This window comes from Podarcis cretensis, assembly GCF_951804945.1.
Source record: "Podarcis cretensis genome assembly, chromosome: 11".
NCBI classification, from domain to species: Eukaryota; Metazoa; Chordata; class Lepidosauria; order Squamata; family Lacertidae; genus Podarcis; species Podarcis cretensis.
In genome coordinates, this window is record NC_137180.1 from 53,277,800 (window position 1) to 53,294,082 (window position 16,283).

A 16,283-nucleotide genomic window follows, 5' to 3' on the forward strand; every position below is an offset into this window, starting at 1 on the left:
TGGCGATGCCTCCCCACAAGGTGTGGGAGCTTCCTCCACTCTTCTGCCTCAAGATGTGGCCCATGAATCCAAAATTTTGGCAACCCTTGTGTATGAGATAGGGCCAAGCTAACCATGACAACAGGGTAACGTGTGCACATCTTTGCCTTATATTGTAGCCCGTCATGTAAAGAATAAGCTGACATTATGAAGGAGCATCTCCACCATAGCTGTCAAGTGTCCCTTATTTGAAGGGACAGTCCCTTATTCCAGCGCAATGTCCCACTGCTGTCCCTTATTGATGGATGTCCCTTAAATGTCCCTTAAATTTCAAAGGAAGCAGCTCCTCTCCCTCCCTCCCTGCCGGTCAGGGAGGAGGGAGGCTCCAACTGTGTTGCTTGGCTGTGTTGCTCACCCAATAAGAAGTCTAAGAACGACTGGGGGAGTGGAGCTTGCATGCCTTGTGTGTGGCTAGTTAATGGAAGCTGAGGGGTTTTTTGAATGCTGGACGCCATTTTGTTGCACGTGCTGCTGCAAACTTTGCAGTGCAAAGCCAGGCCGGCGAGCCATCTTAAGTTGAGGCTGCATAGGCCTTTTGGTGCATGTGATTCAGATTCTTTTCAGTTGAACCTCTGCTTACAAAGTTGGTTGGACAGTGCTCTCGAAGCTACCAGCATGAGTTTGACCAGATTGCAGGAGGACAGGAAGACTGGAGTACCTGGAACAGGTGAGGCTGCAGGTCCCTTATTTTGGCTGCTGGTCCCTTATTTTCAAGGCTGCTGGTCCCTTATTTTCAAATATGTAAGTTGACAGCTATGATCTCCACCCCCATCGTTCTACCCAGACACTGAGGTCCAGCTCCGAGGGGCTTCTGGTGGTTCCGTCCTTGCAAGAAGTGAGGTTGCAGGGAACCAGGCAGAGGACCTTCTTGGTGGTGGCGCCTGCCCTGTGGAATGCCCTCCCATCAGATGTCAAAGAAATAAACAACCATCTGATGTTTAGAAGACATCAGAAGACAGCTCTGTTTAGGGAAGTTTTTAATGACTGATGTTTTAATGTATTTTTAATCTTTTGTTGGAAAGCTGCCCAGAGTGGCTGGGGAAACCCAGCCAGATGGGCAGGGTATAAATAAATTATTATTATTATTATTATTATTATTATTATTATTATTATTATTAAAACACAATGCAAGCCCTGAGTCTGTTTACTTTATAAAGAAGTAGATAACAACTTGAAAAACTCTTCCAAGGCAGCATTAACATTATTAATAACATGTGGTTTCATGAGGACTTCTTCGTTGCTGTAGTGAAGCTGCTACGGTAGATTAATTGCCTGATCCTCGTTAAAATGTGGAATCTTCTTAAATTCGTCCTGCTTTTTGAAGAAAAGTTGGGCTAGTATATGGTCTGGCGTGCGGTGGAAATAGTCATCCATATCAAGGGTTTGCAGCTACAAAAACAACAACAAGAGCATTTGAATTGGGAAGGGGGAGTTTACGCTCGTTTCACAGTAACACACACACATTTTTCATGGCAAACTATTAAAATTACCATCTTATGTAATATGTACAATCATGTATAATACAGATGGACAAATTTCAGCTGGTTTCTCTCCATTTCTAACTTTTCTAGTCTTACATTAGGTTCTCTACATTTCCACATTGGTTTGCAAATAAATAAATAAATTGTGAGTTCTCATGAAAATTCATCAGCATTTTCGTGAGAATTTCACCGAATAGTCACATCTTTGTATGCGCTTTTACCTTAGCTATCCGCTTTTGCAAAGCAGTGTACCTAATATAATGCACTTTCCCATGTTATTTATTGCTAATATGCATTTTTACACCTCCTTTAGTATATGCACATTACCTGGCTGGAGAACTGCATTTCAAAATTCAGAAAAATTCAAATGGATGGATGTTTGGGTTTTTGGTGTATTGCTTCAGAAAGCACAAATTAGGCAGATTTGCCTTTAAATGCGAACTGAGTTAAAATTCTTCCCCATCGCTAATATATGGTTGTTGTTTTTTCTCCCCAATCCTGCAAAACCTTTATAACGTTGATTGTGGTTCACAGTAACTCACCACACTAACTTATCTGTGGCTTTACTGTATCTAGCCCAGCAGTTTACCTAGGAAGTCAAGCGCAGATTTCCTACCTGGTTCGCAGTGCTGAATGCCAAAATGAAAAGCAACTCTTCATCGCATGTGCTCTTGATGTAGTGTTGGGTTCCAACGGGGAAAAACACGACATCTCCAACGCCAATGGTGAAGTCAGTGGTGAGTGATGGTGAAACGATAATGCCCACCTGGAGAGAGAATGCACCAACAAGGAAATATACCCCAACGCCCATCCAACTGAATCTGTGGTTCTCAAAGGACTTCATGAAAAATGTCACAAATCCAGGCGTCTGTAATGTCTCCCAGAGCCGAAGGTTCAGAAAAGGGGGAAATAGAATGATCCAGAAGATAGAGCAATTCCCCTATGAAAAAATGTGACCAGATCTGGGGCTTTTTAGTTTCGAGAAAAGGTAAACAAGGGAGGGACATGATAGAGGACATTATTCATGGCGTAGACCAGACATGTCCAACTGGTCAGCCACGATCGACAGGTAGATCCCCCATTGATAATGGTCGATCACGGGAATAAAAGAACTGTGGAATGAATGTCTCCGCCCCCACCCCCTTGCTCTGTCCCTGTGGGTGGAGTTTGATGCTATTGCTTTGCGATGTTGAATACATTGTATGGCTTTAGCGCTGCGTGCCGTTTTCCAGGTTAATGATTAATGTCATACCCCTGTATAGAAGCTGTTTCCCCCCAAAAAACTCAACAACTCTTGTCTCCCCCAAAAAAGCTCAACAACTGTGGTCAATCCTCAATGACAATGGGCAAATCACTGCCAGTTTTTTTATATTGGGAGTAGATCGCTGTCTCTTGGTAGTTGGATGGGCCTGGTGTAGAGAAAGCAGATAATTGCCGTATTTTTCACCCCATAAGACGCACCTGACCATAAGACGCACCTAGTTTTTAGAGGGGGAATGCAAGGGGGGGAGAAAATTCTTTAAAGGGAGCGCTGAGCAGAGCCTGTATGCATCCCAGGCTCTGCCCAGCGCTCCCTTTCACGAGCTGTGTGGAGTGTGTGTGTGTCGCTTGCAGGCTTTTCCCCGAGGAGGGAGAAGGGCAGCCCATCACTGACGAGTTGCCCTTCTCCCTCCTTGGGGAAAAGCCCCCAAGAGCCGCACACACGCTCCGAACGGCTAGTGAAAGGGAGCGCGGCTCTTGGGGGCTTTTCCGGGAGGTGGGGGAAGGGACAGAGCGCAGCTAAGCCAGAAGCTAGAACAGTGAGAGGGAGTGTAGCGATCCCTCTCGCTGTTCTGGCTTCTGGGATAGCTGCGCAGCCTCTTCAGGGCAGCGGGATGAACTCCCCCTGCCCTGAAGAGGCTTCGTGTGGCTAAGCCAGAAGCTAGAACAACTAGAGGGAGCACAGCAATCCCTCTCGCTGTTCTGGTTCTGGGATAGCTGCGCAGCCTGCATTCGCTCCATAAGACGCACACACATTTCCCCTTACTTTTTAGGAGGGAAAAAGTGTGTCTTATAAAGCGAAAAATACGGTATGTTTTTCTCCCTCATATACTGTTATAAAGCTGTGTAAGGAGCCAGGAGGAGCCAGGAGGAGCAGCACAATGGATACAGGAGAGTGGCCTTCCTCGTAGGACAGAACTTGTAGACAACCTGATGTGCAAGGCTACGGAGCTCCAAGATTTCTTTCCCAACTCTGCCTTGCAGAAAACTGGAAGGAAGCAGAGCTAGGAACAGTTTGATTCTCCTAACCCAGCAACAGTCACTGGGTGACTACCCGATATTGGATTACAACTCCCATCATCCTAGTCATGTTTTCTGTGGCTGATGGGAGTTGTAGTTCACTATCTTGAAGGCACCAGGTTGGCTAACCCTGCAACCTCCTTGCCGCCAGCCCAAAATGCTGGCATTTCTTATTTGAAAATATTCATAACCTTTTTCTTTTATAGAAAAGCTTATAAACTGCTTAAGCAGAAAAAAACGTAATTGACGTACATAATAACATCACCAATAAAACATGATTAAATCAGCAAAACTTAAAAAAACAAATATACATAAAATAATAACCAATAAAACTCGGATAAAAAGCAGAAAAACTGGGGGGAAATGCAGAACTAAACTGTATGCCTGGGTAGGATTGCTGAAATAAAAACAACTATGGTATAAGACATAGAAAACAAGGTGCAGCAAAGAGGGAGAAATAAAAAAACACAGTGGAAATGGGATGGGAGGCTGACAAAAACAAAAGAAAAAATGATTATGTATTGGAGTGTAACTGTGAAACTTGTAAAAATTTAATAAAATATAACTGGGGGTGAAATGAAAGTCTTCAGCAGGAGTCAAAACAATATTGTGAGAGTTTCTGCTTCCTGGCAATAGCTAAGCACCTATTCCTTACCCAAGGAAAACTCAGAACAGTTTACATCACAGTGGTTTAAGTTAAATAGCTACCTTTCCACACCCACTGATGACGTATCCCATCTCGTTGGCATTGAAATGAAAGTGAGGCTGCCGTAGACCATTGCTATAGATCCTGAGTGTCCCCAAAGTAAGAGCATCTTCCTTCTGAGAGAAAGGAGAGCAAACAAAAGCACGTGAGCATGTGAGGTTGTGCAAAATAACAAGTGGATGTCTCAAAGCATTAAAACAGGGGTTGGGAACCGGTGGCCCTGCAGTCTTGTTGGACTCCAACTCCCATCATCCCTGACCACTGGCCATGCTGGCTGGGGCTGATGGGAATTGGAGTCCAACAACATTAGAAATCTCAGGTGGCTCCATGGCTGTTAACTGGCTATTAACCAGAAGGTTGGTGGTTTGAGCCCATGCAGAGATGGCTATGGGCAGGGTTTCTGTACTGCTCCCCAAACGGAACATTTGACTCTGATCTCCATGATCTCATCCACTACAACAGGCAGCGCTTTTTATCTCAATACTTACTGAATGGAGAAACTCGCTGTAAATTCTTTCATTCGTACTCAAGCCTTTTCCATCTTTCACATACCGAGCAAACTGGATTATTCCCCCGGGGAAACGGAACTCAGTTGACCCTGAATGGAGGACAAACTCAGCATCTTCAACAATCAGACAAGCTTGGGAGACCTAGTTCGTGATCATCACAGAATATTTATTAGCTTACATTGCTCGCTAAGCCATCCTTGCTGTTCTGAGACATTTGCCATCACTTTGCAGCAGACCACATGTTCTGGATATAGAACTGCCAGACATACTTCTGTGAGGCCAAAACTCCATAGCTTAGGAAGAAAGAGAATACACTTTCCCAGCCTTCCTCCACCCCATCCCAAGTTCCAAGGGTGGTGGAACTACTAAGAGAGTCCTGAGTTAGGGTTGCCATTTTTCAAAAAGTGAAAACCTGGACACATAAAAATTGACATTTTGAGCTATTTTTAAGGAAAGTCAGCAAAAACAACACTGGGTTACCATACGTCCAGATTTTCCTGGACGTTTTGCCAATTTCCACCCAGACACTGCTTCTGACTGCAATATTCCGGGTATGTTTGGATGTATGATAACCCTACCTGAGTGCCAATCTTACCACTCAAGAGGGTTTCTTTAAAAAACCAAGGCTTTAAAAAGAGAATATTTGATTCCTCCATGGGCATTTAATTAGGAATAAGCTCAGCTGCTTGGTTTTGCAGACAGCAGAGTTTCTGTATCCAGCTTTGCCTATTCTCTGGAATGAACTGTGGAACCAGAAATAGATTCCATCATTGATTCTGGGCAATCCTTTCCTAGCTGGGTCTCTGAGAATGTCTGGAAACATCTTGGGTAGCAAGTGGATGCCACTGGCTCCTTGCTGCATCAGAAGCCCAGGAGAATGTTCCTAAGGTGGTGGAGCTGGTCCTCTATTGCCTCTGCTCCCTTTGCTGAAGCAACCCTGACCCACATTGCTAACTGTCAGGAGACAAAGGTCCCGGCTAACGCCATCTCAGCTTTCTCTGAAGTACCTTTGAGGTCAAAGAAGTACCTCCACACAAGTGGGTCTTCGGACTGTTGGTAGTTGGGATTCTGAACAAGCTCTGCTAGGTTTGGAGGAAGGTTGACGGCTTGGTCTTCTGCTTGCTTCTGGAAAGACCTGATGAAGGCCACTCCACCTTGAGGCTAGGAAACATGCAGCAAACGTTGCATTTAGCTTCTCAGCAGCAGTAACTTAAAGGAGCTCCAGCTAGAGGAGTTTGTTTTTGTCACTGAAATTCTACTCAATATTGATCCAGAGCAGATTCCAATGTGTAGTTAGCAGAGTAACAACTTAAACACGTTGCAGGATTCTCAAAAACTAGATCCGAGGCAATTAGTATTTCATCCGGCAGAGCTTTACTGCTATTGAAGGCAAATGAGCGTAATGGTCACAAATCCAATACATTCAGGATTGGCACTGTCTATAAAAAATCCAGTTGCAGCAGACTTAGCTTAAACTTACAATAACTTACGATAAGTCTAAAACACTAAGCATACAGAACACCACATCAGAAAGAAAGAAAGAGAGATGGAAACAGAGGGTGAGACCCAGGCTCCTTCTGGCCTCACTATTACAGTCAGCATGACCTTGACAGAAAGAGATAACAGAACCAGTTTAAACCAGCTGTACTCAGCTTCTTTGAAGGAATAACCCAAACCTCAGGAACCTTCTGCTTGTTTCTTTCACACAGAGAAGCTTACAGAAGCTTCTTGAATTAAGCAGAATAGGAAAGATTTCTACACATCAGATCAGTATTTTCTGCACTAAGAAATGCAAACTGACAGTTTTAGCCCTAAAAGAGATGGGAAGGGGGGTGGGAACCAAATTTTCAAGAACAAGTGAAATACTTTAAAGGCTTCTTAAAAAACTAAAAACTAAAACACCCTGTGCGTTCGTTGTTGTTTAGTCGTTTAGTCGTGTCCGACTCTTCGTGACCCCATGGACCAGAGCACGCCAGGCACTCCTGTTTTCCACTGCCTCCCGCAGTTTGATCAGACTCATGTTTGTAGATTAGAAAAACTAAAAACTAAAACACCCTGTGCATTAAGGTAAAGGTAAAGGTACCCCTGCCCCTACGGGCCAGTCTTGACAGACTCTGGGGTTGTGCGCCCATCTCACTCAAGAGGCCGGGGGCCAGCGCTGTCCGGAGACACTTCCGGGTCACGTGGCCAGCGTGACAAAGCTGCATCTGGCGAGCCAGCGCAGCACACGGAAACGCCGTTTACCTTCCCACCAGTAAGTGGTCCCTATTTATCTACTTGCACCCGGGGGTGCTTTCGAACTGCTAGGTTGGCAGGCGCTGGGACCGAGCAGCGGGAGCGCACCCCGCCGCGGGGATTCGAACCGCCGACCTTTCGATCGGCAAGCCCTAGGCACTGAGGCTTTTACCCACAGCGCCACCTGCGTCCCGCCACCCTGTGCATTAGTGGTGGGCATATTCTGCTTTATTAGTTGTTCTGAGAAGCTTACCCAATGATGCCACATAACTGCTTTCTAGAGGGGCTGAAGCACAACAAAAAGGGGACCAAAAAAGAACACCCACACCCCAGAACAATTTGTGGTAAGAAAAGTTGCAGAATTTCAGTAGGAAATGAACTTTGCTGTTTGGAAATGAAGCGGGGGGGGGGGGGAGCTGTCCAAAAACCTCTGCAGGTGCAATTTGTATGGAAAGTGGAATCTTGTATGACCACCCCAATAGCATTGTATGTACGAACAATCATAAATGCATAATTAAAAGGCTATCTGGAGGGGCCCATACCCCATGTCATTGCCCCAATTGGCTCTTAAAGCGGCTTACAAAGATTTTCACAATACAACTGCATTCAAGTGTAGCATCAGGAACAGAAACAGCTCAGGGCTAATCCACATATTTGTTTGCCTTGACCACTTTCCCCTGGGAAAACCTGTAGTTTAGTGCTGAATAGGAATGAACAGCAATCAGTTTCCCCCCACAGATTTGTTTTGATCTAGCACTAAGGAGTTTATGTTGTACAGACCTTTAGTGACCTTGCTGCTATGTCTTCAGGTGTTAAGAAAAACGTATCATCCAGATCCAGAGTTTGAAGCTCTTCATGGGTTGTGAAGAACAGCAAGAACAGACAGTCTTCTGTACCGACGTTCTTGAGCCAATGCACCGTGTTTCGAGGGAAGAAAATGACCTGGCCCGCTGTGACGTTGTACGTGGTTACGGTATTTCCACCAGCATCGACAACCCCAATCCATGCAGTGCCCTGAAAAACACAGGTGGAGAGAGGACTAGTCTTTGCAAATCAAGTTAAGAAGGCAGAAATCCAATGCCATCACTACAACACTGCCATGGGCCATCAGAGCAGTGCAAAGAATGAAGCACCAATGTTTTATTATGTTTTATGAGTGTTGGAAGCTGCCCAGAATGGCTGGGGCAACTATAGACTATTAAAATGTATCAATCAGTCTTCTGCATCAGAATTCTTGATCTGGGACACTGACAATCTATTCACCACCCTGGAATCCTCCTCCTGTCTTCTTCCCAAAGCCGAGTTAGCACTTTTCCTAGCTTTGGGAAGGATGTGGGAAGGCTCTAGGACTCTGCCCGAGCCCTCATGCCTCCTTCACCAAATAGGTGCCCCCATACCCTGTCACTGCTGTTGGCTACATTTTATACAGCTACACACACCCCAATCCCTGACCAGTGAGAGATTGCAAGGTTGCTGACACATAATAACAACAATTTTATTATTTCTATGCCACACCCATCTGACTGGGTTGCCCCAGCCATACCTCAGGTTTGGTTTCCTTCGAATGAAGGTCACCAGAGATGGCAATGTCTTTGTGACGTGTGATTTTATTTACATGCCTATACATTACAAGCTCACAGCACCGACAACCCAACTGATTTTGCTTTTCCCATTAGTTTTCTTGTGGGTTTCCCAAGGCCATAGCTCTGGAATCAGCACACAGAGAGCAAGTTAAGCCTTTGTGTTTACTCCACATACGACTCACCCTGGTCTATTCTCTCTTAAACCCACCAGTGACATAACCTCCATCCAGAGGAAGGAGGGAGGCCTTTCCCGCTTCTGGAAACATCCAGTAACTTCCATGGCAACTAGTCTCCTTTACTTCTTAGTCATGCAAAGAGATACTTAACAGAATGGCTTGGGCCATTAACTTAGCAAAAAGACTCCTATGCAGAATGCAATTTTAGATATAAAACCATAAATTTGGAGCACACCCAAAGATGACATAAAAACAAAACCACCATCCTAATTCTATAGCCATTCTCAGGTTCTATCCACTAGAAAGGTTGGGTAAAGACAATTTTAAGATAACCCCAAAAAGTACCTTTAAGAGGTAGCCATGCTCATTGGCATTGAAATGCCAGTGTGGTGCACGCAGTCCTTTGCTCTTAATCCGCAAAGTTCCAAACGTCATCTTGGAGCGCTGAGCATTGATGCTTCTTCCAAACTCCATCTCTTCCTTGTTCTGGTACTCATTGGCATTTTTCCGGAATCTCGACCACTGAATGGTACCGCCCGGGAACTCATGCTTCTGGAAAGGGTAATACTTGGGACATCAAGCACTGCATAAAAAGTCTATTATCCAGTGAAGTTATTTGCGGCTCATCCTGCCTCCAGCTATGTACAAGAATTTGCGTGAAACAGTGTACACTTGTTACAGGCTCAGGTACTTATGCTATGTCCCTCCACAGTCCAGGAACACATAATGTGGCTCCTTCTTTCCTTATACAGTAAAATAATAAAAGTAATAATAATAATAATAATAATAATAATAATAATTTATTATTTCTACGCTGCCCATATGGCTGGGTTTCCCCAGTCACTCTGGGCAGCTCCCAACAGAATATTAAAAACACATTAAGACATCAAACATTAAAAACTTCTCTAAACAAAGCTGCCTTCAGATGTCTTCTTAAAGTCAGATAGTTGTTTATTTCCTTGACATCTGGTGGGAGGGTGTTCCTCAGGGTGGGCGCCATTACCGACAAGGCCCTCTGCCTGGTTCCCTGTAACTTCACTTCTCGCAGTGAGGGAACCGCCAGAAGGCCCTTGGAGCTGGACCTCAGTAGAGCAACACTAGCCAACTTTGTGTCCTCCAGCTGCTGCTGAACTTCAACACCCCAAAGCCTCAGCCAGCATGGACATTGGTGAGGGATGATGGGAGCTGGAGGCCACTACTTCTTGGCAACCCCATGGACAAAATAATCATTAAGGTCCTTATTCATAGAATCACAGAGTTGGAAGGGACCCCCAAGAGTCATGCAGGAATCTCAACTAAAGCATCCATGACAGATGACCATCCAACCTCTCCAATGAAGGAGAGTCCACAGCCTCTTATGTGAAATATATACCGGCTGGGCTTTTAGTGTTGTGGGCCCAAGCCTGTGGAGCACACGCCCAATTGAGATCATAACGGCACCCTCCTGGCTGAACTTCAGGCACATGACAAAAAAAACTTTCCCACTCCAGCAGTTATTTGAATGCAGTTCAAGTTTTGCACAGCTTTTTCATTTTTTGTTCTCTGCGTGGCTCCTGGTTCCTTGTATGCCGCTTAGAAATACTAATGATTAAGCAGCTTATAAACGCCTTAAATAAATACATAAAAATAAAACAGGACATGGTCAAATTCTACCTTGGCTTTAGCAAGCTGGTGGAGAAACTGGAACTTGGGGTCCACCTGGGCAGATGTTACTCTTGATGTTCCCGGGAAAGCAGCTCTATGCTTTTCTGCGCTGTCATCGTATTTTGGTTTGAAGCCGGTGTTGGCGGTATAGACCAGAGACAAAACCAGCACCCCTAAGACAGTGGTGATGGCGCAGGCCAAGAGGCAGACCAGAAAGATGTTGAGCAGGGACCAGCGGCAATTTTTCTCCCCCGATAAACAAAGAAACAAAGAGGAATAATTAGTAGCCATTTTTATAGTACTGGCAAAACAGAACATTGCCTCTCCAGGCCTGTGTAAGCTGCTGTACTGGCAACCTTTGGGAGCACGTGACAAGATTATGGATAAAACACTATAACTTCACAATGCAGAAGGTCTGTAGAGCAACTGGCTTGCATGCAGAAGACCCCAGATTCAATTCCTAGCTTCTCCAGGTAGGGCTGAGATTGGCTCATGAAGGTGGCATGTAGGCTTCTCCAGGGCAGCAAAACGTTGACTATCAATTCTGAAAATTCTCAGTGTTAGGGACATAGATGACCTCCTTGGTCATTCAGTTTTGAGATGAGGCCATTCGGTGAAGCCCTAAAGACATGACTCACATATTGGAGTTGTCAGAAACAATCACTTTGGCTATGAACTATTAGCTGTTACTGGTCGCTTCATAGGGGTCTCAACATATTGCATGCCTGGCTGCTACGTATCTTGTAACTCTTGGAGCTATTTCACACACAGTTCAACACAATCTAAGGTTTCCCACTGAGTGTACATATAAAGAGTAGGGATTATATGTGTGTGAATGAAGGGATTATCTGTCTAGTGCAAGACACAGAACATCCGACCCTCCGTCAGTTCTAAAAGCAACTATTATAGAGACTATGTATGTCGTGGTCTCCAAAGGCCCTCCTCCTCCATATATATATATATATATATTAAAGGTAAAGGTAAAGGTACCCCTGCCCGTACGGGCCAGTCTTGACAGACTCTGGGGTTGTGCGCCCATCTCACTTAAGAGGCCAGGGGCCAGCGCTGTCCGGAGACACTTCCGGGTCACGTGGCCAGCGTGACATCGCTGCTCTGGCGAGCCAGAGCCGCACACGGAAACGCCGTTTACCTTCCCGCTGGTAAGCGGTCCCTATTTATCTACTTGCACCCGGAGGTGCTTTCGAACTGCTAGGTTGGCAGGCGCTGGGACCGAGCAGCGGGAGCGCACCCCGCCGCGGGGATTCGAACCGCCGACCTTTCGATCGGCAAGTCCTAGGCGCTGAGGCTTTAACCCACAGCGCCACCTGCGTCCCACTATATATATATATTAAGTCTTATGTAACTCTGGGAAATGGTAGGGTTTGTGCTATGACAAAGAGTAAGGGAGCTCCTGAGCTGCGGGGGGGGGAACCTCCCATAATACCCCATCATTTTCCATTTTCATCTGAGCTATCTTAACACACACATACATGATCAGTTTATACCTATCTTAGAACAGATTGCACTAGGGTTGCCACCTTTTTTGTAGCTAAGAACCTGTACCTTTACTAGCTACCTGACTGGTAGAAATTCAGCTTTCCTCTCTCACTGCATTTCCATGCAAGTAAAAGCCCCATCAGTTGAATTTTAGGTTGTTATTTCAGCTCTGGCTATTTTCAAAGCAGAATAGCTCCAACTAGGGGAAAAAGCAATTGATAACTTCAGAAGTGACCCAGCTTGTTAATATTGTCATTGTAGCAACTGGCAGTTTTTACCTTTGATTACTGCAATGCTGAAAGCTTCTGGTTTGTTTGTTTTTTAGAAGTTTGTGGAGAATAATTTGCTGGTTTTGATCTGCTCAGCCAGGAAAACTTCCTCTTTCAACTCTTCTTCCCTTAACTTCTGCTTACAAAAAGTTGTCCTAACCAAAGTTGCTTAAGCTAACCGGGAAAATGCCCGAGGAAGTTAACAAATCAATATTAGTTAATTCATAATTGTGCAGTAGTTTTGCACAGAGCACCCTGGTTACCTTGGGGAAGTCACTATTATTCAGTAGAACATAACACAGACACAATTATCACTGCCATATCTGAAAACCAAGTTCAGAAGTGCTTGTCCTTTTTGTCACATTCCAGCATGAGAAAGACAGATTCAAGGATGGGGCTATGCAGAAACGGATGAGCTCAGTTCTTGATGCCTCTCTGGGGAAAAGCAAATGTAATGTGGCCTAATCTGACCTCACACACAGACCTACAGTAACTGGAGGCATGGCAAATATTTATCCTAACCATCTCCTTAACAGAGCCTGGAAAGTTATTTTTAAAAAAGTTCTCATTTTTAAGGTGTTGTTGTTTTATCACTTGTTGTTTTCTGCCCCAGGCTCCTTTGGGAGGAGAGTTGAGATATAAATTAATAAATAAGTAGTTCAAGTCCTGTCAGGGGAAAAGCGGGGTATAAATATGGAATAATAATCATTAAATGGTGAATTGCTTAATTATTTTTTCCAACGATCATGATATTTAAGCTTAAAGGTCTGAAGACTCCAGGGCAGAGGTTTTCAACCTTTTTGAGTCCACAGCTCCCTTAACCAATTACAATATTTCTGTGGCACCTCTATGGGCCTGTTTTGTCACCCCTTGCCTGTAGAGCTAGCAGCCTCTCACCCTTTTTGAAACACCCTCCCTTGTGGAGTGTTCCTTCAGCCTCCTCTCCTCTCCCCTCTTCCTTGGGAGTCCTCTGGGCAGCTGCTGCTGCCGTCCCTGGTCTGAGCTGCTGCCCTCCCCACCCCAAACAGAGGTGCCTCCCAGGGGCACCATTCGCCTGCGGAGCTCATAGCCAGGGCTATTACAATAAATGGATGTGCAAGCCTTTGGGAGGCAGAGACGCGAGAGGGCATCAGAGGAGGGAAGGAAGGAAATAGGGACAGAGGACAGTGTTGCCTGCTGCATCCCTGACCATCATTCAAGGCACCCCAGGGTGCCATGGCACACTGGTTGAAAACCACTACTCTAAGGGTTTAAAAAATGTAAGAGAATGAACTTGAAGAACTTGAAAGCATTCAAAGTTCCACCCCAAAACCAACTTCTCATTCCCTTCACCCAGCAATTATGGGAACTACTTGCAGGTGTAGTTCAGAGAACTAATTTTTGAACTAATTCAGTGAAGTTTGTTGAAACAAACTAGTTCATTCCAAGCACTGGTCTTTAATTTCTACCCTTTCCCCACTTTGAAATAACTAGCAGCCATTTACAAAATGGGCATGTCACTTCTTGTGGACAGATAAGACAACGGTACACATTGTACACTGAAGAGCTATAAATCTCCCTGCAATTCTTTATTTTTCTTTACTGTTGGAATGGTCAGTAGTGGAGAAAGAGATTGTTACTTAAAGGATAACAACCACTTCTTTTGCTCTCAGCAGTCCACCTGACATATCCCCTTCAACATTCCTCCTTCTGCATGTACCAAATTTGTACCAGATCATATGACTAGGCTTTTCTTGTTTCTGCACCCAAAGATAGCAACCCTCCACAATGGTCTGACTTGGGATAAGACTGCTTCCTTTGTTCGTATAAGACTGTCCATTCTGACAATGCTGAAAAGGCAGAGAGACAATGTGGATTCTGTTTCTTCTGCCTGCCTGAGAACCCCAAACCATCCAGAAGTTAATGGACACCAACTACCATCAGGAGAGGCAGCCCAATATATTTTGCTGCCTGAAACAAAGAACAAGATGGCGCTCCCCCATTCCATGAACAGAAGCCAGCTGGATTTGCACATCAGTCCCAGACAGCATGGTCAAAAACCAGAGATGATGAGTTGGCATCCAATATTATCCTGAGGGCCACAGGTTCTCCACCCATGGCTGCCAACATCAACCTTTTGGTGGGTGGTACAAACTTCCAAGTGCTGCCTACAGGTCACATAGCCAGAAAGATGGAATCATGCGCTTCCAAGTATTTGAGAACAGAATTAGAAAATTAGACTGCACATAGGAAAATTTCGACAATTGGATTACTCTTTCTGGGACCGAGGAGCTCATTTTAAAAAACAAAAATCTCCCACTCTGTGTTTTTAACTCAGCTGTTGTTGGTTTATTTTTAAAAACAAAAATAAAACATTTTTTTATTAGCAGATTTTTAAAAACGCAGTTCAACCCCTAGGCAACCTGCTAATACTTAATTGTTTATAGCTAGAGATGCTGGACGAAGTATGGAAGCACATCATCAAGATTTTCTATACATTTTCTATACACTTGTAAAAAGTTTCCAGATCTGAGCATATAGCTTCAGATCAGCTCTCTCGTTATTTCACAACAGCAACTTACTGGGTGTTCTTGTTTTTTCCTCTCCATTTTGACTGAGGGACTTGGAGGTGTTTCTTCATGCAGTTCAAATCCTGAGTTATCCATTTCAAGCGAAGTAGAATTTTGCATGCACCAAAAGTGAAATCCGAAGTTACCTTGGATTTGTGGCCTGAACTTCAGTAGCAGAAGAAAGCATCTGTTTTCCTTAGGATATACACACGGTAATGGACAACTTGAGGAACAGGTTGCAATTCAGGATATCCCCTTTCTTAAACCAAACTTTCTTTACCAGGAAGGCTGTCACCATGACTAATGTTCTTCTAATTTCGGTCATAACACTATTCAGTTCCTCAGCATCATATGAACCAAGCAATGTAATATGCCAGTGAGAAAGTGTGTGTGTATATATATATATATACAAGAGTTGAGAGCGAGCCTGATTAATTTGTGTGATTTCAGGTACTATTTTATTTATTCATCTAATAAAATATATACCTCAGGTTACAGACGCTTCAGGTTACAGACTCAGGATGAGAACAGAAATTGCGTGGCAGCAGCAGAGGTCCCATTAGCTAAAGTGGTACCTCAGGTTAAGAACAGCTTCAGGTTAAGAACGGACATCCGGAATGAATTACACTCTTAACCCGAGGTACCATAGTAAACTCAAAGCGGTTTACAAAAAGATGAGAACAAGAAAATATTGGGAGGAGAAAATAGGATACTTTAAAACTTACAAAAATTTAAGATACTAAAGCAGATTAAAATTCACATCACCATTTCTAAGCTTCTGGCTTATTTAATTTGAATGTGTGTGTCTATATAACAAATAAAAACATGTCAAAAATTAGGAACTGGTTTGTTTCAGTTACACACTTTCAAATCCATTCCTTCCTTCTGGTTTACATTGTAGCTAATGCAACTTAACTGACGCTCATGAATCCTCATTTTATGTTAATGGGGCAAAGGGTGTTTCCCACGATTACCATAGGAGGGGGTCCATGCTACTGGTCTGGTCCGTTTTGGTCACATTGAAGGAAACACCCCTGGGGATGTCCACACATTGATGTTGAAACCTACACTAACAAAACCAGCATGTGACCAGCTGCAGGAATGTGGGCTGAGCACAAGATCCTGATTCCTGAGCATATGCGCATGCTTGCTGAAATCAAGCTTATCTTGATTCTGGCGTCAGCCTAACTGGACCTGTAGCTTTTGTGAAATTGTATGCTCTATCAAACCAATGAAGATTTGGTAATATGCTAACCAGACTGAACTGAGTAACCATCTTTTAGCCAAGCAATCAACTGAAAATTATTTCACTTGA

The 16,283-nt window shown here is 44.2% G+C and overlaps 1 protein-coding gene across 1 annotated transcript; it reads right to left on the reverse strand.

Moving 5' to 3' along the window:
- Nucleotides 1-1,165: 1,165 nt before the first annotated feature.
- LOC307226280 (uncharacterized protein) lies at nucleotides 1,166-10,981 on the reverse strand. Its single transcript, XM_079994966.1, has 8 exons — nucleotides 10,663-10,981; nucleotides 9,355-9,561; nucleotides 8,031-8,264; nucleotides 6,023-6,176; nucleotides 4,995-5,104; nucleotides 4,509-4,622; nucleotides 2,137-2,286; nucleotides 1,166-1,428 (listed from the first exon to the last, which is right to left on the reverse strand). The coding sequence occupies exons 1-8, from the start codon at nucleotides 10,969-10,971 to the stop codon at nucleotides 1,294-1,296; spliced, it is 1,413 nt and encodes a 470-aa protein (XP_079851092.1). The 5' UTR covers nucleotides 10,972-10,981; the 3' UTR covers nucleotides 1,166-1,293.
- Between the last annotated feature and the right edge of the window lie 5,302 nt (nucleotides 10,982-16,283).

Coding starts and splice junctions, on each gene's coding strand:
- LOC307226280 (XM_079994966.1), bottom strand. CDS start 10,971: ATGTTCTGTTTTGCCAGTACTATAAAAATGGCTACTAATTATTCCTCT. Junction 6,177..8,030: donor TAGCAGCAAGGTCACTAAAG/GTCTGTACAACA, acceptor CATGTTTCCTAG/CCTCAAGGTGGAGTGGCCTT. Junction 5,105..6,022: donor GTACTTCTTTGACCTCAAAG/GTACTTCAGAGA, acceptor TCCTCCATTCAG/GGTCAACTGAGTTCCGTTTC.